The 24,851-nt window shown below is 25.1% G+C and overlaps 1 protein-coding gene across 1 annotated transcript in view; it reads right to left on the bottom strand.

Moving 5' to 3' along the window:
* The window catches only part of LOC122505465 (dynein axonemal heavy chain 7-like), a 34,902-nt gene extending 10,940 nt beyond the window's left edge, over positions 1-23,962 (bottom strand). The window contains exons 1-32 of the mRNA XM_043617094.1: positions 23,793-23,962; positions 23,256-23,553; positions 22,386-22,733; positions 21,742-22,007; positions 21,485-21,638; positions 21,130-21,356; positions 20,705-20,906; positions 17,315-17,549; positions 16,385-16,500; positions 16,031-16,309; positions 15,572-15,829; positions 14,807-15,091; positions 13,374-13,622; positions 12,572-12,917; positions 10,845-11,008; positions 10,461-10,592; positions 10,154-10,375; positions 9,479-9,930; positions 8,899-9,096; positions 7,162-7,309; positions 6,809-7,021; positions 6,225-6,399; positions 5,657-5,997; positions 4,316-4,561; positions 3,873-4,102; positions 3,416-3,635; positions 3,102-3,290; positions 2,551-2,925; positions 2,117-2,289; positions 1,685-1,930; positions 442-729; positions 8-199 (exon numbers count right to left, since the gene is read on the bottom strand). Of these exons, the coding sequence (XP_043473029.1) occupies positions 8-199; positions 442-729; positions 1,685-1,930; positions 2,117-2,289; positions 2,551-2,925; positions 3,102-3,290; positions 3,416-3,635; positions 3,873-4,102; positions 4,316-4,561; positions 5,657-5,997; positions 6,225-6,399; positions 6,809-7,021; positions 7,162-7,309; positions 8,899-9,096; positions 9,479-9,930; positions 10,154-10,375; positions 10,461-10,592; positions 10,845-11,008; positions 12,572-12,917; positions 13,374-13,622; positions 14,807-15,091; positions 15,572-15,829; positions 16,031-16,309; positions 16,385-16,500; positions 17,315-17,549; positions 20,705-20,906; positions 21,130-21,356; positions 21,485-21,638; positions 21,742-22,007; positions 22,386-22,733; positions 23,256-23,553; positions 23,793-23,947 (7,622 nt within the window). The 5' untranslated portion in view covers positions 23,948-23,962. The remainder of the gene's footprint in view (positions 1-7; positions 200-441; positions 730-1,684; positions 1,931-2,116; positions 2,290-2,550; positions 2,926-3,101; positions 3,291-3,415; positions 3,636-3,872; positions 4,103-4,315; positions 4,562-5,656; positions 5,998-6,224; positions 6,400-6,808; positions 7,022-7,161; positions 7,310-8,898; positions 9,097-9,478; positions 9,931-10,153; positions 10,376-10,460; positions 10,593-10,844; positions 11,009-12,571; positions 12,918-13,373; positions 13,623-14,806; positions 15,092-15,571; positions 15,830-16,030; positions 16,310-16,384; positions 16,501-17,314; positions 17,550-20,704; positions 20,907-21,129; positions 21,357-21,484; positions 21,639-21,741; positions 22,008-22,385; positions 22,734-23,255; positions 23,554-23,792) is intronic.
* Between the last annotated feature and the right edge of the window lie 889 nt (positions 23,963-24,851).

Genomic DNA, 24,851 nt, shown 5'->3' with positions numbered 1-24,851 from the left:
GAAATACTTTTTATTCGCAGCGCCTTGAATGATAAGGGTATTTTTTTCAGATTCTAGGTCAGGTCTTTCTTTCGCCACAACAATTCCAAGTAGTTGATCCTCTAATCCATCTGGAGTTATAACAAAATTTAGGAGTGTTACTTTCACCGCAATTTCCGGCAGGTAATGCGGATTACCCATTTTCGTCGTGATATATAGTCTAAAAAAAAGATGGAAAAATTAATTTTCAAACAAAAATTTCACAAATTATTTTCAATACATTGATAATCAATTAGAAATTAGAAATTAGAAATTTGAAATTATAAATCAAGGTAAATTTAATTTAAATGTAAAAATAAAAAGTAATAAAAATGTTACAAAAAATAAAATTTCTGTTTAATTAATATATTGTGTTTAGTTTTTTGGTAAAGAATTTTTGGGCAAAGAAAATTTTTTAGTTACCTAAAATCAATATTATACTCGACGACAGATTCTCCAAGTTTAATACAAACGGCTCCTCCTTGTTTGAAAGTCAATTTTAACAATACTGGCTCTAACATTGCATCCAATTCGTCTCCAATATTTTCCAATAAAATTGGTTGACCAAATTGAATGGCATTCTCGAGAATTCGCGGATAATCGGCCTGTGACAATCGAATGATACTCATATTATTTTGCTTCTCCATATTTTTAATCCATTTATTTGCCTGGCCCTGGGGATCAATCATTAGTGGCCATCGTCTTGAATTTCTGTAAATTGTTCAATATTAAAATTAAAATAAAATTCAATTATTTCTATAAATAGTAAAATTCTTTGCTAAAATTCAATTATTTTTAATAAAATTTTACAAAAGAATTCAATTATTTTCTAAAATTTTAATAAATTCTTCTAAATTCAATTATTTTCTAAAATTTTAATAAATCCTTCTAAACAATTCAATAATTTTTTTAAATAGTAAAATCTTTGCAAAAATTTAATTATTTTCAATAAAATTTCAAAAAAGAATTCAATTTTTTTTTAATTCGTTATAAAAATTTTCAAAAGAATTTAATTATTTTCTAAAATTTTAATAAATCTTTCGAAACAATTCAATTATTTTCTAAAATCTTAATAAATCCTTCGAAACAATTCAATTATTTTTTGTAAATAGTAAAATTCTTCTCAAGAATTCAATTATTTTTAGAAATAGTACAATTCTTTGCAGGAATTAAATTATTTTTAATCGAATTTAAATAAAATTACACTAAAGAATAATTTAATTATTTTCAAAAATTTCCATAAAATTCAACTTCAACAAAAATTTAAAATTCTTTAAAAATAATTCAATTATTCTTAAAATATTTTTTAAAAATTCTATATAAAAATTAAATTACTTTCAATGCAATTTTTAAATATATTCGTCCGAAAAATTGAAAGAATTCAATTATTTTAATAAATAAAAAAATTCTTCGAAGGAATTAAATTATTCTCCTCAAATTTTTTTACAAGTTTCTTTGCAAGAATTCAATGATTTTCAATACATTGATTTTAAAATTGAAAATTTTCAAAAAGAAAATTTCTTTAAATTTAGGAAACTAAGAAGCAAACAAAAATTAACTTTAAATTGCTATTAGATTACCAGAATACAACGATTATTAATGTGGAATTTTTCTTTCGAAAAAAAGAATAGAAAAACATTTAAACTTGATATTTTGATTTAATTACTTGACAATAATGCCGTTGTCGATGGAAAATGTATCCGACGGTAGACCGGCAATATTCCAGGATCTAATCAATACTTGATCGCCTAATATGTCACGTAACTGAAAATCTCGTGAGCAAATAACGTTCAAACTGCTACAAAGGTGAACCCAATTTTCAATTTGTTGAATTCTGAAGGGCATTGTGAATGGTCCTAAATAGGCGACAATTCCCGAGGCAATGATCACGTCTCCCGTTAATCGATGATACCTATAAACAAAAATTTTTTCTTTTTTTATTCTCTTCTTTCTTTTTTGTTCATTTACAAAATTAAATTTTATCTATTTTTTTGGTAATTATTTTAATTTCTTAAAACTTATTTTAATAAATACTTTCAATTTTAAAGTAAGAAGATCGGAATTGAAAAGAATTATATAAAATCTTTAATTAAAATACCTCTCTCCTAATATTTTAGCAGAATCAGACCATCTGATGTATTCTCCTCCTAAACCACCGATTAGTTCCTCAGCTCGTTTTAGTTTTAGCTCACAATCGCTAACTTTATCCATCATTCCTTGATAATCCGCTTTCTTTGCTGACAACTTTTCTTCCAAGGCTCCAAGTTTCTCCTATTTGGTAAAAAAAATTTACATTTTTCATAATTTACTCAAAAAATTTCAATTTGAGCATATTTTTAATTTTACCAGAAGTTTTCTTCAAGTACTATTATTACTATTATTATTATATTTTTTATATCTATTATATTGTTTATATTTATTATATTTATTAATATTGTAAATAAATAAATAATAATAATGAAAAAGAAAAACTATTGTTATTTAATTTGATTCGATTCTGCAATTAAAGTTTGGAGTATTTGTCAATGATACCTGAATTAATCGTAACTGTGTTCTTTTAATATTTAATTTTTCAATGGCATCGTTATAAACAGCTTCAGCTTCGGCCAGTGCTTTTTTCTTTGGTGCAACGACTTTGGCAACTTTGTCGTATTCCGAAATTGCATAAACCCACTTGCACAAACCTTCGCAAGCAGTTGAGGCTGTTTTTATTTTATCCGAATCAAAATTAATATTCGTTAAATAGTGCTTGCGAATTTTATCCATTACACTCTCGGGAATATTGTCCTTGTCATAGTTTATCAACGAGTCCAAAAATTTCACATCACTGAGAACTTTTAATGACACCTTCCAATAATCATCGCCCATTCTTCCGTCTGGCTGCTGTATCCTTTCCGGTTTCATTTCCTAAAACAATAAAAAGTGTTGTCTACATATTTTATTTGTTGCTGGGATGCTGATTATTTTTTTTTAATTTATTGCCAGCAGAGCCAGCAGAATTTGGCCAAACAAAAGAATTAAAAATTATTATAAAGAACAATTTGTGAAAATAAATTTAGATTTAATTTTTTTTCTGTTATTACCTTAAGGATACAGACACTTTCCATGACTAATTTCACTCCGGCTGGTGGACTTTTCATAGCTTTTACAACAGCAATGTCGGTTACAGTTAGAGTGTTGAGGGCGGCTTGTGCTTTTTGTAAAATAGGCAGAGCTTCCGATAAATTTGCGTCACATTCCGCTTTTATTTCTGCTGCTCTTCCAGCAACTTCCTGTTTTTAAATTAATAATATTAGAATTATTAATTAAACGTTTTTCCTTTCATTTTCATTTTTCTTAATTATTTCGTTTTTATTTAAAACCTGAAAAAAAATACCCGGAGAGTAAATTTACTTACCATAGCTGCTTCTTCGTCGACTTTAACAATTTTTTCAATTTCTGCCACTTCAGAACTTTCCTTCTCAACGGTTGCTAAAATTTTTTGAACATCCTGCGCAGCTGTTACTAAAAGTGGTTGAAGTTGTTTCAACGTTTCCTGCATTTCATGAACCTCTTGTTGAGTCGTATCTAATCTTCCAAGACCTCCTTCGTATCTTGCTTTCGCCAAAAGAATTTCACTTGAAAAGATAAAAAGAGAGAAAGAAAATTATTTTCATAATAAAATAAAGTAAACAAATTTATTTAGCAAATTAATTCAATAAATTAATTTGATAAATTAATTTAACAAATAAATTTGTTTTATTATATTCAGGTAATAATGACAATTTTATAATTAATTATAATTAATAATTATAATTTCAGAATTAAGTAAATAAATATTTAAATAATAATTAATAAAATTTATTTCAAGTTACCTTCTCTTCTTATTTAGTAAGTCTTTAAAGGTATTAATCATTTCTAAATATGAAGTTGGTGTGACGTAAGTTTGCCGTCCAAGGCGTACGAAAAATTCCCGACTCAAATTTTGCGTGGAAATGTGGAAAAATTGACACATATCGATTCCAGCTTTTCTCTCGTGTTCCGTTAGTTCCACTTCGCCGAGGAATCGTGTTGCCACCGCCAATAGAGCATCTTCAGGCCATGGCTAATATGAAAAAGAATTTTCGGTATAAACAAAAAATTTTAAAAAGTCAGCAATGAAATAAAAGAGAAAAATAAATGAAAATTATAAAAAAAATTTGTAAAAAAAATAGAAAATAGATAAAAAGAAAGTCAATTTCAGGAAAAAAGAAGTGAATAGTAAAATAGTAAATAGAGAATTATTGAAATTTTTCGATATTTCATTTGAAAATCTCACTTGTAGCCAATCGATGGTGCAACAATTGACGAGTGCAGGGAATTTTCTGATTCTATTTCGAAAACCATCTCCAATTGCTGACATCGCTACCACAATGTGTAACTGTTCGCGAGCCAATTGAACAAACAAATTAAAAAGTGCCACTGGACTTCCATCGGTTTGCATTGTTCTTTCCCTTTGACGATCCACTTGACGCATTTTTTCACAAATCTCAGCCTTCTCCTCAGGATTAAACAAATTTGGAACCTGAAATTACATTTTCAGTTTGAAACTAATTTTACAATTTTAAAAAATTAGTGGAAAAAATAATATATAAATTAATATTTTTCATCAATTGTAAAATTTGTTTTAAAAATCTATATTAATAATCTGTTCGCAGTTTTAAGTTAGTTGTTTGCATCTTTAATTCCCTAACTTCTTTAATAATTTTTCTATTTAAATATTTTCAATTTTAAAATTAATGTATTGAAAATCATTGAATTCTTGCAAAGAATATTATCAAAAAATTTGAAAATAATTGAATTCCTTTCAAAGAATTAATTGATGAAAATAATAATTGAATTTTCGCGAAGAATTTTATTAATATTTCTAGAAAGTAATTAAATTCTTCTCAGAATTTTATTACAATTCTTGAAAATAATTTAATTCATTCAAGGACTTTTATTAAAATATAGAAAATAATTAATTTCTTTGAATTTGTTTAAATTAATGAAATTCTTTTGATGAATTTCTTTAAGTTTTTAGAAAATAATGTAGTTTTTTTAAATAATTTCAATTGAAAATTTTGAAAATAATTGGTTTAAATTTAATTCTAGCTAAGAATGTTACTATTTATAAAATTAATTGCATTGTTTCAAAAAATTTATTAAACTTTCGAAAAATTTTTCGATAAATTTTATTACAAATTTAAATAATAATTGAATCCTTTCATGAAATTTTATTAAAATTGTATTGAAAATACTTGACCTTCTGCAAAAAATTTTACTATTTATAAAAATAATTGAATTGTTTCCAAGGATCTATTAACATTTTAGAAAATAATTGAATTCTTTCGTGAAATTTTATTGACAATAATTAAATTTTTGCAAATATTTTACTATTTAAAAAACTAATTGAATTGTTTCGAAGCATGTATCGAAAAAAATTTAGAAAAAAAATTAAAATTTTAGAAAATAATTGAATTCTTTCGTGAAATTTGATTAAAATTTTGTTGAAAATAATTGAATTCTTGAAAAATAATTTACTGATTTATAAAAATAATTGAATTCTTCCAAAAAATGTGATTATTTGTGAAAATAATTGAATTTTCGCGAAGAATTATATTTGTTTTTGTTTAAATACCTCGCCAGAATTGAGCATATTATTAATATCCTCCAAAAAGCTTTCCTCCTTAATTTGCGAATCAGTGAAGAGAAAAGTTGAATGGATATCGGAATTTGTTGTTTTTCGATAAATTAATTTAATATCCTCGTGCCACTCGTGCATTCCATAATGTTTACTGATTTCAACTTGAAAAACATCGTAGTCGCAAATATGTGACGCCAGTCTCGTTAATGATTGCCTTCCTGAACCACCGACACCAACTAAAAGAGCATGACTCCTCGGTTGCTTTATAATTCGTGAAATTCTCGACAAATGTTCGATGGCAAATCTACAACAAAATTTATTATCAATAAAAATAATTCCATTAAAATTCTCATTCGTATTAATTTTTGCTAATTTTCTTTATTCCAAATTTATTATATTTTAAATTTTTCTTTATGTTTAGCAAAATTTATTCTATTTATTTTTTACTCAAATTTATTATTTATTGATTTGTCATTCTATTATTAAAATTTATTTTTATTTTTTAGATTTATTATATTGATTTTTCATTCTATTATTGTATTTTTATTTTTCATTTCACTTCACCTAAACAGTACCAAGTTCATTGGCTTTTTTGTCATCGAGTTGTATTCGATTAGATATGTTTCCACAATACCACGTAGGGCTTCCAAATCCACGACTTCTTGATATAATCGAACATCCGCTTTTGGATCAGTGAAATCACAAAATACAAGTCTTCTTAATTCGTCGTCACCGACCTGGTAAACATTTAAATAAAATAAATTTAAAACATGGAAATAAAATTTTAATTTAATAATAAAATAAATCTAAAAATGAAATTCAAAATTTAAAATACAATTCAAATTGTTTTAATATAAAATTCATCGCCCGTTTGTAAAGTTAAATAAATTAAGAAATAATTTCATTTCATTGAAAATTTAAACAATTGAAAGAAAAAGAAATTGAAAGAACAATTTAGAAAAAATTCTAAAAAAAATGAAATTTTACAAATTAAAAGAAAATTTGAGTCTGAAATAAAATAGAAAATTAAAATAAAATTTAAATTTAAAAGTTAAAATTAAATTCAAATTTATTCTAAATGTAAAAAATTTAAAGAAGAATTTTAATTTTCAACTTTTTAAATAGATTGATAAATTTTTCAATTACCATTTTCTTATTTTCTAGTAAGAGATCTTCGAACATAATATTCATATCCGTTTCCATTTGTTCTTTAACAGTAATGTGTAATTGTTTCACGAGCCAATTTAAATCAGATTGATCGACAAGACGATCGCCAAAAACTCGAAGAACCTCGTGGACCCAAAGTCTCTTCATGTTCACCAATGAAGGCATTGTTTCAGGAACTGACAATAGTACACCCTTGAAAAAGTAATTAAATTAAAAAAAAAATAAATAGAAAGAAAATTTATATAATACAAAATTTTGTTCAATTTCATTTGTGTATTGTTTTCTTTTAAAAAAAGTTTTAAAAAATGCTTTAAAACCAATTTTTTTATTACCTGTATCACTCTTGAAAAATCTCGGAGATTAAAAATATAGTGTGATTTTCCTGGTGTTGGTAATAGATTTTTTAAACTCTGCTTATAAATGTCCAGTGTTGCAAGAACAATTTGATCAATGCACGGATCGAATTCTTTACTAAATCCTCTGTAAATTAAATGAGAAAATAAAATTAATGTTTAATAAAAACTTTAAAAATTTCTAAAATTTATGCTTTTCTCAATAAATATAAATATAAATATAATATAAATTTTAAAAAAGCAGCAATTATTATTTAAATTTAATTTAGTGTTTTTCCAAATTTCCAAATTCTACATTTGTCTTTTTAGTTTTTCAATTTCAAAAATTAATTTCAATTTTGGAATAATTTCAGATTCAAGATTTAAAAAATTCACTTGTTAACAAATTAATTACTTATTTATAATTTTCAAAAAAGTTAATTCAATTTTTGGCATGAATTCAATTATTTTCAAAACAATTTAAATAATATTTCTGAAAAAAATTAATTTATCCATTTTTTAAAATTTTAATAAAATTCTTTGCAAAAATTCAATTATTTTGAAAACATTTGATTATATTCTTCACCAGAGTTGAAATATTTCAGTACAATTTTAAATAAATTCCTCGAAAATATTCAATTATTTTCAAAATTTATTAAATTTTTCCCAAGAATTTAATGATTTTAAAGAATTTTAATAACATTCTTTGAAGAAATTCGATTAGTTTGCAAAATTTTGAAAAAAAAATGTTTATGAGAATTGAATTCTTTTTCTAAATAATAAAATTTTTCGCAAAAATTCAATTATTTTCGTAATTTAAAAAATTTCTCAAAGAAATTTAATTGTTTTAAAGATTTTTAATAAAATTCTTCCCAAAAATTTTATTATTTTGAAAGAATTCAATAATATTCTTTATAAAAAAAAATTTAATGACATTCACTAAAAAAATTTTAATTATTTCCTAAATAATAAAAATCTTCACAGAAATTCAATTATTTTGTAAAATTTATCGGTTAAACTCTTTATGAGAATTAAAGTCTTTTTATAAAAAATAATAAAATTCTTCGAAGAAATTCAATTATTTTCATAATTTATAAAATTTCTCGCTGAAATTCAATTATTTTAAAGAATTTTAATACAATTCTTCGCAGCAATTTTATTATTTTGAAAAATTTCTAGAAAATTCGTTATAAAAAAATTTAATTTAATGCGTTGAAAAAATTAAATTCTATGTAATAAAATTTTTCGCAAAAATTCAATTATTTTGCAAAATTTTGGTAAAATTCTTTATAAGAATTCATTTATTTTTAATAGAATTTTAATAAAATTCTTACCAAGATTTCAATTATTTTCCTAATCAATAACATTTCTCGAAAGAATTCAATTATTCAATAAAATTGTAATAAAATTTCTCGAAAGAATTCAATTATTTAGAAAATTGTTAATTATCACATTCTTCACAGAAATTCAATTAGTTTCAAAAATTTTTATAATTTTTTATAAGAATTAAAATTTTTTTTAATATTATTTTAATTAACAGTCCCGTAAGAATTGACTTTTTTTTAATTAAAGATTTTAGTTGAATTTTTCTCAAGAAATTTAAAATTATTTTAAAAAATTTGAATAAATTTCTTTATAAGAATTCAATTTTATTTCAGATTAAAAATTATAAAATGTAAAAGAGAAAAATATATTTTGAACTGAAAATAGATTATTTATGATAAAATTAAATAATACCTAGTGTCCAAGTGCCACAGAACAATTTTACTAAAAATTGTGATCATGACGTCATCCTCGAATTCGGAAATTGTCAAAACAAAAAAATGTCTTTTAAATCTTGGTGTTACGTCCTTTCCTCCTCCAACTGGTGGACCCATGGCGCACATTAATTGAATTTCTATCAAATTCAAAGGAGTTATCTCCTTTCGATCGTACCTGTTTTTAAAAAAAAGTTCAAATTTCTTTACTCTATTATTATAAAAAATTTTCAATTTATTTATTTATTTCAATCGGATTTAATTTATTTTCAATTTATTAATTATTCATTCAATTTATGTAATTTTTGCCTAATTATTCATTTATTTTAATTCTCAATTCATTTCTAATTTATTTAATTTTCTACACGGAAAAAAAATATTTCCCTGGAACAGTGATAAGTTTCTCTAGACTAGCGAAAGTATTAATTGAAACAACTAAAAATTTCGCTAATATAAAGAAATTTATAGCTATTCCAGATGACAAATTTTTTCCGTGTGTTATTTTTTATCAAAGATTCAAATAATTTTGTTTAATATTAAAGAACATAAATTGTTGATACCATAGCCAATGATCGAGCCACTGTCGTAGAAGTTCAATTGGCGGTTGTGCGCCATAAATTTCTTTCATTGGCATTGATACATCGTCGACAAAAACAATCCAACGTTTACCAATTGGTGGACCGTAAACACCTTTTCTTCTTCTATCGAGTTTTGTCATAATAATATCCTGTGTTTGATTTGCCGTTGTTTGCGCTGAGAAATTAATAATCAATGGCTTATAAATTTTCGTATCATTTTTCTTCAATAGAAAATCAATAATATAGACAGATTTCCCAGTTCCAGTTGAGCCAACAAATAATACGGGCTTTTCATGTTGAACCAATAATTGAAAAAGTGCCGTATATCTAACAGTTTCAACTGTAGGCACAATTATTTGATTCACTGGAATATCTCTTGCTATCGGCGGTGTATTTATCAATTCATCGGACCATAATTTCCATTTCCCTTTACCCTGTAAAGATCAATTAGAAATACGGAATTTTAAGAACAATTTGAACGATTTCCAAAATTTAGAAAAAATTAATTTCAAGTCTTTCAAAAAATTTGTATTTATTCCAAAAATTGTAAATAATTTCATCGATTTCCAAACATTTGAAAAAGTAAATTCGAAGTCTTTGAAAAAATTTGTATTCATTCCAAAAATTGTAAATAATTTTTTCTCTCTAAATACATACTTCTCGGATGAATTTATAGTCGAAGACAAGACCATCTTTTGGCATAATAAAAATATAGGGTTTATTAGGCGGAGGTACTGATTCAGTCAATTGAAATTGTCGCATTAGAGAATCTGGAAATTGCTTCTCTAGAAGTCCTCGAAACAAAATACTGAATGTCTCTCTGTGTTGTGCTTTCAATGTTCCGCCCATTGCCCAAATACACGAGAAAAAGAAAGATCCCTGTGAAAAAGAATAATTTTGTTTTCAAAATTAATAATATAATCGTATTTTTATTTTTTCAAATAGAAAAATAATTTCAACCAACTTCGACTTGAGCACGTAAATCTAGTTCACTGATGCTCTTTGCGAATTTTTCATCATCATAGTCGTCAAAGAAACAGTCCATCAAATACGTTATTGATCGGAGTAAATTTGAATCTGGCATTGGACACATTTCCTAAAAAGAGAAATATTTTGAAAAATATTTGAAAAATATATTGAAAAAGTATTTTAAAAACTTATTTAAAAATATATTTAAAAATATATTTAAAAATATTTTTTTGATAAAATATTTAAAAACTATTTTTAAAAATTATTTTTTCGATAAAATATTTAAAAACTATTTTTTTTAAATTATTTCATCGATAAACTATTTTCTATATGGAATTTAGAAAATTTTTGATTTTCAAAGAAATTATTTTACCTCGACTGCACCATGACGAAGTAAAAAGAACAATGGTTTACAAAATCTGATAAATAGCGATTCAAAGAGGAAATTTTTCAAAAAAGAACTGAAAATTTTTGGTGTGGTTTCAATCCACGATTTTAATAGTGGCTCCCATCCTAAAGCCGATGGTTCCATATAAATCATGCCTTTAAAAAAGAAATTATTTTTCAAATATTAAATTTTAATGAGAATAAAAATAATATACAATTTAATAAAATTCTTCCTTAGAATTCAATTATTATCGCATAAATAATAACATTCTTTGAAAGAATTGAATTATTTTTATAAATAGTATAATTTTTTACAAAAATTTAATTATTTTCAAAAGAATTTTAATAAAAATTCAATTATATTTTCTGAAATTTTAATATATCCTTCGAAACAATTTAATTATTTTTATAAATAGTACAATTTTTTGCAAAAATTCAATTATTCTCAATAAAATTTCACGATAGAATTCAATTTTTTCTTAATTCGTTATAAAATTTTTTAAAAGAATTCAATTATTTTCTAAAATTTTAATAAATCCTTTGAAACAATTGAATTATTTTTAATACACTTTTAATAAAATTTAATGAATGAATTCAGTTTCTTTTAATTTTTAATACAAATATTTTTCAAGAAAATTCAAAAATAAATTTGTTTTTATAAATAATAAAATTCTTATCAGGAATTCAATTATTTTCAGTAGAATTTTAATAAAATTTAATATACTCAAATTTTTAATTATAAATATAAATTGAGACGATTATTTTAAAAAGTAGAAAAAAATTGTTTGTTTAATTCAATTATTTTCAAATTTTTCAATTAAAGTTATTTAAAAAAGTACATCATTTTCAAAAAATTTAAAGAAATTTTTCAAAAGAATTTAAATTAGAATTTGGATTATAATAATTTTTTATAGAATTCTTCGCAAAAATTCAATTATTTTTACAAATAATAAAATTCTTGAAATTCAAATATTTTCAATATTTTCACATTTTTAAAGAATTGTATTAAAATTTTTGAGAATAATTGAATGTTTCAAAGAATTTTGATCAAAATTTTAGAAAATAATTGAAATCTTTCGAAAAATTTTATTACAAATTAAAAAAAATAATTGAATTCTTTCGTAGAATTTTATTAAAATTGTTTTGAAAATAATTTAATTCTTGAAAATAATAATCAAGAATAATACGAATTATATACTTAAAAAGTGAATTTTTTAACTTTCGAATATGAAATTATTCAAAAATTCAACGTTTATATAATTGAAAATATAAAATTCTGTTTTATTTATTATTTATTATTAATTTATATTCATGTTAATTTATGTTAATAAATAATAATAAAATAGCATATAAAAAAGTACAAAAAAGGGCCTAAGGATATTTTCGTTGCATATTTTATATACTTACCAACTAGTCTCGAACTTTTACATTTCCTTTTCAAGGATATAATAATTTTGATATAATGATTCTTCTAACCTTGAAAAGGAGCAGAAAAAGTTCTAAACCAGTTGTTATATAAAATATAAAACCAAAATAACCGTATTTTGATCTTTTTATTATAAAATAATCAAACATCTCTTTTCAACGAAAAAGAAATATTTTTAATTATTATTAGGTTATACTATTACTAATTATTGATATTCGAAACTATTTAAAATTATTGTTAAATAAAAAAACCTAGTTTTTATATTTAAAAAACAGTTGGAAAATATTGCTCACCACAACGTGATACAGTGGCCGGTGAAGCGACCTCAAGATCCATTGGTTCGAAAATTAAATTTGTCGTCGGTGCCAATTGAATAATTTCGCCGCTCATTAGGCATAATTTTTTATTATCATCCAAAACAGTGTTCATATTCTCAATCCAAACGGCATCAATTGGTCCATCGAAAATTAACCATTTTCTATTTTCATTTGTGGAAATTGCAAAAGTTCGATAACTAACGGCAAGAACACCATCGCTCCATTCATGAGAAACAGGATCAAATTCTCCGTATAATTGGCCCATTGTTATTGATTTTGGATTGATTATCGTCATCTCGACTTTATGCTCGTTTATTAAATTCTACAGGAAAATAAATTATTTTTTATTATGAAAACATTTTTCATTTAAATTTTGCAAAATTTACTTTTCGTTTGAAATTCATTTTTAATTAAAAAAAAAATTCTTTTCTACATTTTTTTAAATTAAATTCTATATGAAAACAAGTATTTTTTAATTAACTATAACAATATTGTCAATTAAATACTAATTTTTCAAAATTTACTTTAAATTTGAAATTTAATTTTAAAAAATTATTTTTTTTCTCTTTTTTGAATGCACTATTTGGTTGAATGTCATTAAAATGTTTAAAGTGTAAATTAAAAATGTTATTCTAATTGTAAATTAAAAAAATTGAAATTGAATTGCAAATGTAAAAAAATTTTAAATTAATTGTAAGTTAGAAAACTTAAATTTAAATTGCTTAAATATTTAAGTTGAAGTTTCATTTTCTCAAGTTTTGTATTTAGTTACACTCACGCGTTCCTCGCATAGAGCCAAAGCATCTGCCAATATTTTATAAGCCGTTGTTTTTCCCCCGAATGGTAATCCAACAATCATAAATCCGTGACGAACGATCATCATTTCATAAATCTGTTGAATTTTTTCCAAAAAAGCTGGAGTACATTGAATATTTGCAGTGACGCAAGCCTCGTGAATGCAAGCATTTAAATCCGTATAATCAGGATCGGGAAGTTGAACATTTGGAAAAAGATCTGACGCAATACCCTGAGGAAAAATGTGCAAAACAATTTTTAAAAAACGAATTAAAAATTCGAATTAACAAAATTTTATTAATTTTACAAACAAAGAATTTTTTTTCAAACTTTTAAAACAATCGTGTCTGTTAATAATTATAATTAAAAATTTGATTATTTAATTTTATTAAAATTATATTGAAAATAATTGAATTCCTGAGAAGAATTTTTTTTTAAATAAAAATAATTTCATTCTTGAGAAAAACTTTTACTATTTATAAAATTAATTGCATTGTTTCAAAGAATTTGAAGTTTCAAATTTCAATTTTTTTTTTCAATTTTTTTTTTAAATTTTGTTAAGGAATTTAATTTAAATTTTATTAAAAATAATTGTATTCTTTAGAAAAATTTTCAGATAGTTTTTGAAATTAATTCAATTCTTTGGACAAATTTTATTAAAATTTTAGAAAATATTTGAATTTTTTTGCGGCATTTGAATTAAAATTGTATTGAAAATATTTCAATGTTCATGAAAAGTTTAATAAAAATTTTTCAAAATAATTGAATAACTGTGAAGAATTTTATTAAAATTCTTTAAAATAATTAAATTCTTAGTACAAACTTTATAAATTTGAGGAATTCGAGAAATTTAATTGAAATTGTACTAAAATATTTCAACTCTGATAAAGAATTTAATCAAATATTTTCAAAATAATTGAATTTCTTCGAAGAATTTTATTAAAATTCTTTAAAATAATTAAATTCCTGCTAATAATTTTATAAATTTTAAACAGTAATTGAATTTTTCTGCGTGATTTAATTAAAATTGTTTTAAAAATATTTCATTTCTCATAAAGAATTTAATTAAAAAATTTTAAAAATAGATAAATAAATTCTTTTCAGAAATATTTTTTTATTTGTTTTAAAAATAATTGATTTCATGCGAAAACTTTGATTAAAATTTTTGAAAATAAGAAACATAAAAAATAATTAATTTGTTAATTAACTAATTAATGTTTTAAATTTTGAATCTAAAATTATTAAAAAATTGAAATTTATGTTTAAAATTAAAAAATTTGTAATTTTTCATTCATACATTTTTCTAATTCTATTTTAATAATAATAATTATGGAAATTTTCACTTTAGTATCGAATTTTAAATGCCGAATGAATGAAAATTTGAAAATAAAAATAAAATTAAAATTATCGGCTTACGTGAAAAAGTGGAAGATCAGGACTCAAAAATTTCGGTAGATTTACATCCTTAATGCTTCGTAGCATTAAAATAGCTTCATTTTCGTTTGGATATTTTAGTTTCAAATTACCGGCAGCTACAAGAACTGATTTAACAGCTCTCATCCCATAATCGTAGTGATTTTGGGTCGATAACTGCTCTGAGCAAAGCTGATAGGCCATGACAATTTTTACAGATAAGGGTCGTGCATTGTAAAAACCATACGAGTAGAGAGTATTCTCCGCTATCAATCCATAATCAGGCACCTAAAAAAATAATTCATTGTATTTTTTTGCAAAAAATTATAAATATTTTATCAAAACTATTTTTACATAGTTTCAACTTTTTACAAAATATTATAATTCATTTTTTAAATTCTCTGTCAAGAATTTTTAAATTTTTAAGTATTAAATAAAAGAAGAATTAAATTTCCAATGAAAATTTTAATCTATTTTATTCTTAAAATTATTCTTGAAATGAATTGAGAAATATTGTATTTTATAGTGAATTTAAAATGAGTTGAAAAAATATTTACGTGACATATTATCGTAATTAGATATTAAAAATAAAGAAGTTATAATTGTTTAATAATTATTATTTTAGATTACTAAAAATAATGAAAAATAAAATAAATATTTTTTAAACTTTTTCTTAAATATTTAGAATTCTGTAAAAAGTAAATATTTTTAGCATTAAAAATATTACAATTAAATATTTAGAATTTTTCCTTTTAATCGTTAACTAACCATCATCGCCACAGAGCGGAATAAAGCTTTCAAATTGTCAGGAAGTTCCGTTCTGCCAGCGTAACCTGGATTCATTGTTATAAAAACAGCGCACGTTGGATCTAAACCAATTTCAGTTCCTTCGAAAATAAGTGTCGATTTTCCGGCATTAATTGCTCGTTGAATTGTCAAAATTTGTTGAGCAACCACTGACAAAACTTCCAGATCAATTCGATTGAATTCATCGAAACATGACCAAGCTCCAGACGATGCAAGTCCCTGGAAAAAGGTTTATAAACATTTTTATAAAATTTTTAAGAAAAGTGGAAAATAAATTCTTTTTTTAAATTTAATTAAAATGAAATTAAAAATCTAATTTTATTAAATTGAAATTAAAAACCGTTAATAATTAAGAATAAATCAAATAAATAATAAATTTTCTTTTTTTCTTTCTTATTTTTTTTTCGTTTGAAATTTTACTTTAAAGAATTTTCCCAAGGCAATGTAATCCAATCCATCGGAACAATTGAAGACGACACATTGTTTGGCGACGGCTTTAGCTAAATCTTTAGTCGTTTCCGTTTTTCCAGTTCCAGCGGGACCTTCCGGTGCTCCACCGAGATGTAAATTTAAAGCTCCGAATAATGTCCGATAACATCTATCGGTTAGAGGAGTTATCACAAGTCGAGAACTATTTCCAAGATATTCGTAGCCGTATTTTAGAGAAGAATTTATCATCATTGTTAACATATTTTCGTCCTGAAAATAATAAATGTAAAATTTCAAATAAATAACGGACAAAAAATTAAAGAGAAGGAGAAAATTTATTTTTACCATCCAATAGTAACGGAGTTGACAGAGCCATTTAAAATCTGTGCTGATTTTTACGTTTTGCTGGAAAAGACCGACTAACACGTCCCTTGAATGCACGTCAATTGTCACCAAAGCCTCTGTAAAAAATTATAATAAAATAATTAATAAAACAATTGCAGGATTGACAAAAAAAATTTAATTTTGTTTTTTCCTGACTTTTCCCTGATTTCCAGACAAAATATTAACTTTTCCCTGACCCTAAAAAATATTCTGATTCACTCTAAAAATTATTAAATACTCAAAAAAATGTTCTATTACATTTATTTACGAATTTCCTTCATTGTTGACAATTTTTTTTAGATTTTTTTGAAAATAATTGAATTTCTACGAAGAATTTTATTAATTTTTGAAAATAATTAAATTCTTGTGATGATTATTGTTATTTATGGAATTAATTGAATTTTACAATGAATTTTTATAAAATTTCTAAATATAATTGAATATCGGCCAAGAATTTTGCTATTTATAAAGATAATTGAAATGTTGACGAGAAGTTTTCAATCATTTTTGAAAATAATTGAATTTCTGGAAAGAATTCTAATATTTATTAAAATAGTTGAAATATTTTCTAATATTTAAATTAAAAAACAGTTTTTATTGAACATTTTTGATATAACAAAGAATATGTATATCAATAATTTGTCATAGTAATTAATACTCTTTTTGTATTCGTTCTTTAGATATTTCTCGTATTTCTAAAATGTCTAAAATTGCTAAAATTATAAACATAACCTAAAAACTAAATCTTAAATTAAAACCTTCCACTTCTGCAAATCAATTCCCCTCCATCGAAAAAATAGAAAATAATAACTACTACCCTTTTTTGTAATAATAATTAATTGGAAATAGTCAAAAAAGAACAAAAAAATTCTGAAATTTAGTTATAAATACCTAAAGTAGTCCGATTTTGTTTAGACAGTTTTCCCCGAACAAGAAGGATGATTTGATTTAGTTGCTGATTACACACATCTATATAATCTTTTAATCCTTCTGGAGCTTTGGAAAATGCACTCGTTACGTCTGCAGTCCAATAAAGTTGGGAAATACAAAGAATTGTTTGACCAGGCCATTGCAGAACCCATTTGTCTCGTTCTATCTTCAGATAATTTTCTTTTGCCCGTATCACCTAATTTATACGAGTCCAAATGATTTATTATTCAATTATGAATGTTCTTTATTAATTTACTAAATAATGATACTACTAAAACTTGTATTCAATCGGAATTTGTTAACCAACAATATTTATTTACTATAACGGTTTTTTCTTCAATGAAGTTGGTAACAAAAGAAATGGCGGTTAGTAATCGTTTATTTGCAAAAGAATAAAAAAACAGTTTTAATGCAATGTATCTAGTGATTTATTGTTGTTTAATGTGTTTATTTATTTTATTTATCAGTTTTCTTTGTTTTATTTATTATTTAATTAGTTATTTAATGTTTATTTTACTGAATTTTGAATATCGATAGTTGATTATCGATATATTCAGTTTGAATAATCGATACTGAGCGCTGTGTTCGAGTGGGGGGAATGCCGCTCGCTCGCTTATTGGTCGGTGCGTCAGCCAATAGGGGCGCGCTAGTCGGAACGTGCGTAGGTGCTATGCGCGGAGCTCAGTTGGCAGCGGGCAGCCACCGGTGACGGTGGTGCTAGCTAGTTCCCCCGGGTTGAGACCCTCGGGTCTCCTCGGTGGGAGGAGCTGCCAGGGGCCTCTCCCAGAGGAGGAGGGTGACCCCAGGGGGGGCAACCAGGGTGGCCCGTTGGCAAACTGGCCATCACTGGCTGGGGTCCAGGGTGGGGGTCGTTTCAAGAGGTTTCGACCTCTTGAAACGACCCTCACCCTGGACTCCAGCCGATGATGTCTAGGTTGCCAATGTGAAACTGACTCCAAAATGGGGTTTTTCCTCATTTTGGAGTCAGTTCCACATTGGCAACCTAGACAACATCGGCTGGAGTCCAGGGTGAGAACAACTTTAAGGGGTTCGCCCCTTAAAGCTGCTCTCACACTGGACTCCAGACAGTGATGTCTAGATTCCCAATGTGAAGCTAACTCCAAAATGGGGTTTTTCCTCATTGTGGAGTCAGCTCTACATTGGCAACCTAGACAACATCGGCAGGAGTCCAGGGTGAGAGCAACTTTAAGGGGTTCGCCCCTTAAAGCTGCACTCACCCTGGACTCCAGCCAATGTTGTCTAGTTTGCTAATGTAGAGCTGACTTCACAATGGGGTTTCTACTTCATTGGAGAGTCAGCATAAGGGTGATTTCACAGTAGGAAATTGAAGTTTCGGTTAGCGCGTTATAGACAATCGAGTCTCTATTGTTTATAACGTGTTAACTTAACCTCAAAATTTCTATTGTGAATAATTCTTGATAATCGGGAACATTTGGGAACCGGAAGAAAAGATGCATTTGCCACCAATGAAGGGAAGAAATAGAAGGATGAAGAAGACGTCAACAAAAAGAAGGACGTGAAGAAGAGTTGCTCCGCCCCTATCCCCTCCAGGCAACTGCAAGATTCAAAGAATTCTTGAGCTGGTCCAAAGGATGCTGAGAGATGTTAACATTCTAAAGATGTAATTCCTTATTGGTAAATGAATTTTTATTTATTTAAAAAAAAACAATTGTTTATTTGTTATTATTTTAGACAGTTTAGAAAATAAATTTCTAACTTTTAACTATTGTTATTAAAATTATTATATTGTAAAAAAATGTAATTTTTCTTAAAATCTCTTTTTAGATACTAATTTTTAGGAATTTTTTTTCATTATTATTTCAGGGAACTCCAAACAATCAGAGTGATAAGAAGGAGGGCGTGAATGAAAGTGACTCCACCCATTCCCTCTCCAGTCATCTGTAGAATTCAAACATTTCGCTTGAAGGAGTCTTGAAAATAAAAAATTGGATATCAGTGAATAGTGAAGTTTAATTAAATATAAGTGAAACGACATAAGTAAAAAGTGAAAAATATTAAATAAGTGAAACGAAATATAAGTAGAAAGTGAAAAATATTAAATAAGTGAAAGAACATAAAAGTGAAAAGTGAAAAATATTAAATAAGTGAAACGATATATAAGTGAAAATAGTATTTCGATAAAAGTGAAAAGTGAAGTGACAAAAAAAGGATTAAATTTTCCCAGTCTTCAACTCTTGGATCCGGAGGAAACAGTTTCTAAGGATAGGAGAAAGGAACGCAGTTTTTAAAGGATAAAAAGGATTACACAATGGAAAAGTGCGCTGACATCACTTCAAGGAGAATTATCGGTGAGTCCTTTTTATTATTAAATTTATTATTTCAGTCATTCCACGTTTGCGTCACACTTTGTGCCCCCCCTTAAATCCCTCCCATAATAGTTTGAATTTTTTAAAATCGAAATTTAAAAAGACAAAAATTAAGTTTAGGGAAAAATATAGTAAATGATTCATTCATCGTAGAGAATCATTCATTCTGGTGCAAATGAATTTGCATCAATTTTAATTGTTAGTTTTTTGTTTTTTAATAATTGTTTGCTTTCTCGTGGAGGAAACTTCGTCGTCCTTCATACCTATTTAATATAGTTTTCTATGAATTAAAATTGCCTACAGTAATTCAAATTTTTATTTAATAACTTTAAATGACGGTTTGAAATAATTAAAACCACGCGTTATTCAATTAATATTTTCTTAATAAAAGTAAATATAATTTTATGATAATTTTATTTTTTCTTATTAATAATTTTGGCTAGGTAATAATTTTTTATTATTATTAAAATAATTTTAATTTGATTTATAGATACTTTTGTAAATTTTAAATTCTTTCTATACCCCTTTCCCCAGCTAGTTTCATGTTCTTTTGCAGTTTTTTTTCACAATTCATTATAGAGAGCTCCCTCCCCGCCCCTAAAGTGTGACCTGGGATGTGAATGACTCTTTACTTACATGTATTGTTTATTTGTTTACCATATAATTATAATTCAAGTTGAAACTTTGAATTTTTCCCAAATTTATATTTTTACATTCCAATATATTGCTGGAATGTTTACACATTTTTTACGATTCGTATACATTTACTGTTTTGCGAATTAATTTTTTTTTAAAAATGACGTGTTGCATTTTTCAAATTTTTTGACAATTGTTACGTTTATAATTGTCCCCCCCCCCCCCCTCCTCCCCTAAATCTTTCTTATAATTTAAATTCCAGAATAGTTTTTAAAATTTGTATAAAATTCGAAAAACTTAAATGCTAGAAAATACTGAAAACATTTTTATAATTACAAATATTTGAGAATAAAAAAATAAATTTTACCTGGGCTCTGACACTTTTTTTCATGACGGTTTCTAATTCGACTAACCATTTTTCTACTTGGCCTCGAGCTGCTACAGTATCGATTATATCCTCCAGAGTTACGTGCTCATCTTCTGAAGATTTCATCATCGTCACTTCCATCTGTTCCGTGAAACTTAATTTAGCAATTCCTTCAAAGCACTTCTTTAAATGTGGTTGAACTCTAAAATTAAATGATTATTAGCAAAATATTTCCCTGATTGTATAAATATAATTATATTATATTTATTAATTTAATTAAAATAAAATTTAGATTTTATTTAATTATATTTATATTTATTTATATTTTTATTTAATTATATTATAATATTTATTAAATTTAATTAAATTATTATATTTATTAATTTAATTAAAATAAAATTTAGACAGTTCTTTTTTATTCCTACCTCGTTGGATCCTTTGTTTCTGATAAAATTTCTAGTAACTCGTCATTTGATAGAAAGAAAAATCTTGGAAAAAATAATCTCTTCTTCTCGAGATAATCGTTTAAACCTTTTTGAATTAAATCCAAGAGATTTGTCGATTTTTTCAAACGATCGAGCATTTTGTCAATTTCAACTACCGACATGACTTTTGGATCTGTCACCACTGATGACATAATATCTCTCCAAATCTATAATTCATTTTAGTTTCCAATTTGACTAAAGCTTCTCATTATTTTCGAAATTATTAATTATTTATATAAATATTATGTAAATAAAAAGTGGGGAAAATTAACATAATGCAATAATCGTTGATTACTTTATCAACGGCACTGAATCGTCGACCTTCCTCCGGCATTTGCTGTTGGATATCAGGGGAAGAGAAAATTGGCTCTAAATACATCCAAGTAGCTTGAACTTTAAGCCAATAATCCATAATATCCTGCAGGAGATGTAGCTTGGCTTCCCATTCTCTAAAATAAAATAAGAATAATAATAATAATGAAAATAATAATATTTCATAGAAAATTTTCATATGGTTCACAATAGTTGAATATAAAAAATTTTATAACCCACAGTGTCTCTTTTTCGAATGGTTTTATGTAGAGAGAATTTTTCATAGTTTGAGCCTTTGTCAGATGATCATCCAACAAAAGTTGAATGTCATCGATACTGGCGATTACATAAGTTCCTGTGTCCCGATAAGGATTTGTTATAAATTCTATTTCAGTCCAGTCTGTATGCATTTTTAGTAAAGCTTTCTCCAAATTATTCTCCTTTGTTGCTGCCTCTGATATGCCTTCAAATTTTGGCACGTATTCATCCAATCCAAAGTCGATTATCTTTAATTTATTTATTTGATTATAATAAACAATAAATATTTACTCTCTAAATCTGAATTGGTTCATTAATTAATATTCGTTAAATTAATTAATAATAGTGTTTTTTAATTAATTAACAGGTCATAGACTTTTTAATTAATATAACAATAATTAGTTATGGTCTTTTTACTATCAAGTTAAATTATTTTTAAGTAAATCAAATTTAAAAAGTATTAATTCTAATTTAAAACATTATTAATTAAAAAATCCTTTATTTTAGTTAGTCAATTCTGTATTTTTGAATCTAATTTTCGTTTTTTAGTGTAATTTTTTTTGTTTTAATTCTTTTTTTCATTTTTTTTATTTTTTAAATTTATTTTTTAAAATAATAATTATTACCTTGGCCAATGTCATATTTTCATCAACTTTAATTGGAAATCCAACAATTTCCGAAACTTGTTCCCAATGACGACTTTTCATACCGGGATTACCAAGTGTTAACATTAGAGGCATGTGTTCGCGAAATTCTTCAATGTTTGCGCGAACATTTTCTGCCAATTTTCTGACAGCTGGCTCTTGGAAATTTTTTTCTAATTTCAAAATAGTGCGAAACAATGTACCAGAAACTGTTTCAATTTCATCTGGGTCATGTGAGCCAACCATTGAGTTCATCCAGTTATTGTTATTTGATATAAAATCGCAGGCAGCGTCATAAAATTTTTTATAAGGTCCAAGTTTGTCTGCAATCTGTTTGATGTATTAAATTGAAAAATATAGACAAACTGAATTAAATGTAATTTTTTATTTTAAATTTATCTGTGTTTAAATTTTAAATATTAAGTATTTTTATTTTTATTTTTAAGTATTTTAAACTTGGTATTTAAAAATTAAGTATTTGAAAATTAAGTATTTTATACATTGAAAAAAAATTTACTTGATTCGACTAACCGATTACTTGTCTAAAAAAATCTACTTAATTCAAATAACCGACTACAAGTCAAAAAAAAATTATTTGATTCAAAGAAATATTATTTAAGTTAAGTCAAATAAATTGTATTTGATACAAGTAAATATTTATTTGATAAAAGACAAGTAATTGGTTATTTGAATCAAATAAATTTTTTTTCAGTGAAAATTGAAATATTTTAAAATTATAAATATATTAAATTTAAATGTATTGTGTAAATATATTACATGCGCCATTTTCTTTAAATCGATTATGAACTAATTTTTTTTTTAAATGAGAAATTAATTTATTTTCTTTTGAACCTGTTTTCTTAATGGGTATTGTGATAATTCCCATCCGAACATCTGTTCCTCCTCATTGAATTCGTCAATTGTTTCCATGGCAATAAGAAGACGACTTTCTAGTCTTGTTGCTTTTTTCTTGTAACGAAATATTTCATCCACATTGCCCCAGTATTGCATTTCATTTGCATATTTCCAATATAATTGAAGATCCTGTTGGAATTTTTCAATTCGTTCTACCAATGCGTCTTGATATTCGCCAGTTTTACTGTCGATTATATTTCGATGCTCTTCGAAAATCGATGGCATTTTGTGATACCTAATATTTTTAAATTTATAACATAATTTATTAATTTCTTTTGTAATATAAAAAAGTAATTTTGTATAATAACTTGAAGTATTTTTTTATAAAAAAATATCTATATTTATTTGTATTTAGTTATGATTATAAACTTATTTAATTATAAATTTATATTTAATTATTATTATTATAAATTATTTATATTTAATAATAATATAAATATGATATCTTTGGTTCTTTATAATATAATCTCTTACCATTGAAAAGCGAAATTATTGGTTTTGATTTCCACTGGCGTTAATAAGGTATAATCTGATAGAAATAAAATATTTTCCATTACTTCTTTGAGGCGATTTTCCAAATTTTTCACCATTTCTGTTTCGGCTTTTTCAACAAAAGCTCGAAGTTTCATTAGTTCAGCAGTATTTGGCGGTTTACTTAGGGCTCGATTTGCTATACTTTGATATTCTTCTCCTATTCTGTTTTAAAATTTTTTATTAATTATTAGGATTAAAAAATAATTTTTTTTAGATAGAAAATATTTTTTTGGAAAATATATGTATATATAGAAACTCTTACGTTCTGGATTTATATTGATAATCCATAATCATTTTATTGACGAGATCGTCCTTTAATTTTCTAGCTTTGTCGGCTATGAATTCCAAAAATCCACTTCTATTCACTTCAAAAAGTCCCGTGAAGACTGTACGTTCGAATTCGGTGGGAATATTTTTTGCTAATTGATCATATTTACGAATAAGATCGTTATATTCTTGAAAAGAATGAGGTGGTTTTGCTCTGAGAAATTCTTCAACGTGTTTTCCACTTTCGTTGTTTATCAATGAAGAGTAAATATCAAAATCTTGTTGCTGAAGTTCAGGACCAATTCTATGTTCTTGAATTAATTCTGCAATTTTTTCACTGTGTTGCCTTACTATTTCGTTCAAGATCACAGGCTAGTGAAATAATTCAATTTTTAAGTGATGATAAAGTATAAGTTTAATACATTTATTCTTATTTATTTAATATTTGAAGGTCCGGATCAAAGAACTATATTTATAATTTTAATGAAGCTAAAAATCATCCTCAAATAAATTATAAATCTAAAAGTTTTAAATCATTATTTTTGGAGGAACTTTTTCGTAATTTTTATATAGAAATACGAAATGCTTAAATGGAATTTAAATTTTGAATCCTTTTTTAATTTTGGGGAGAATTTTAAGTTTTAAAAAATTATAATCGGTTCTTTGATCGGGACCCTCAATTAAATATATATAAATAATAGAATTATGATAAATTAATAATTACACAGGAAA

This window comes from Leptopilina heterotoma, unplaced genomic scaffold (assembly GCF_015476425.1).
Source record: "Leptopilina heterotoma isolate Lh14 unplaced genomic scaffold, ASM1547642v1 Lhet_36, whole genome shotgun sequence".
NCBI classification, from domain to species: domain Eukaryota; kingdom Metazoa; phylum Arthropoda; class Insecta; order Hymenoptera; family Figitidae; genus Leptopilina; species Leptopilina heterotoma.
This window is presented reverse-complemented; position numbering and strand designations above follow the sequence as displayed.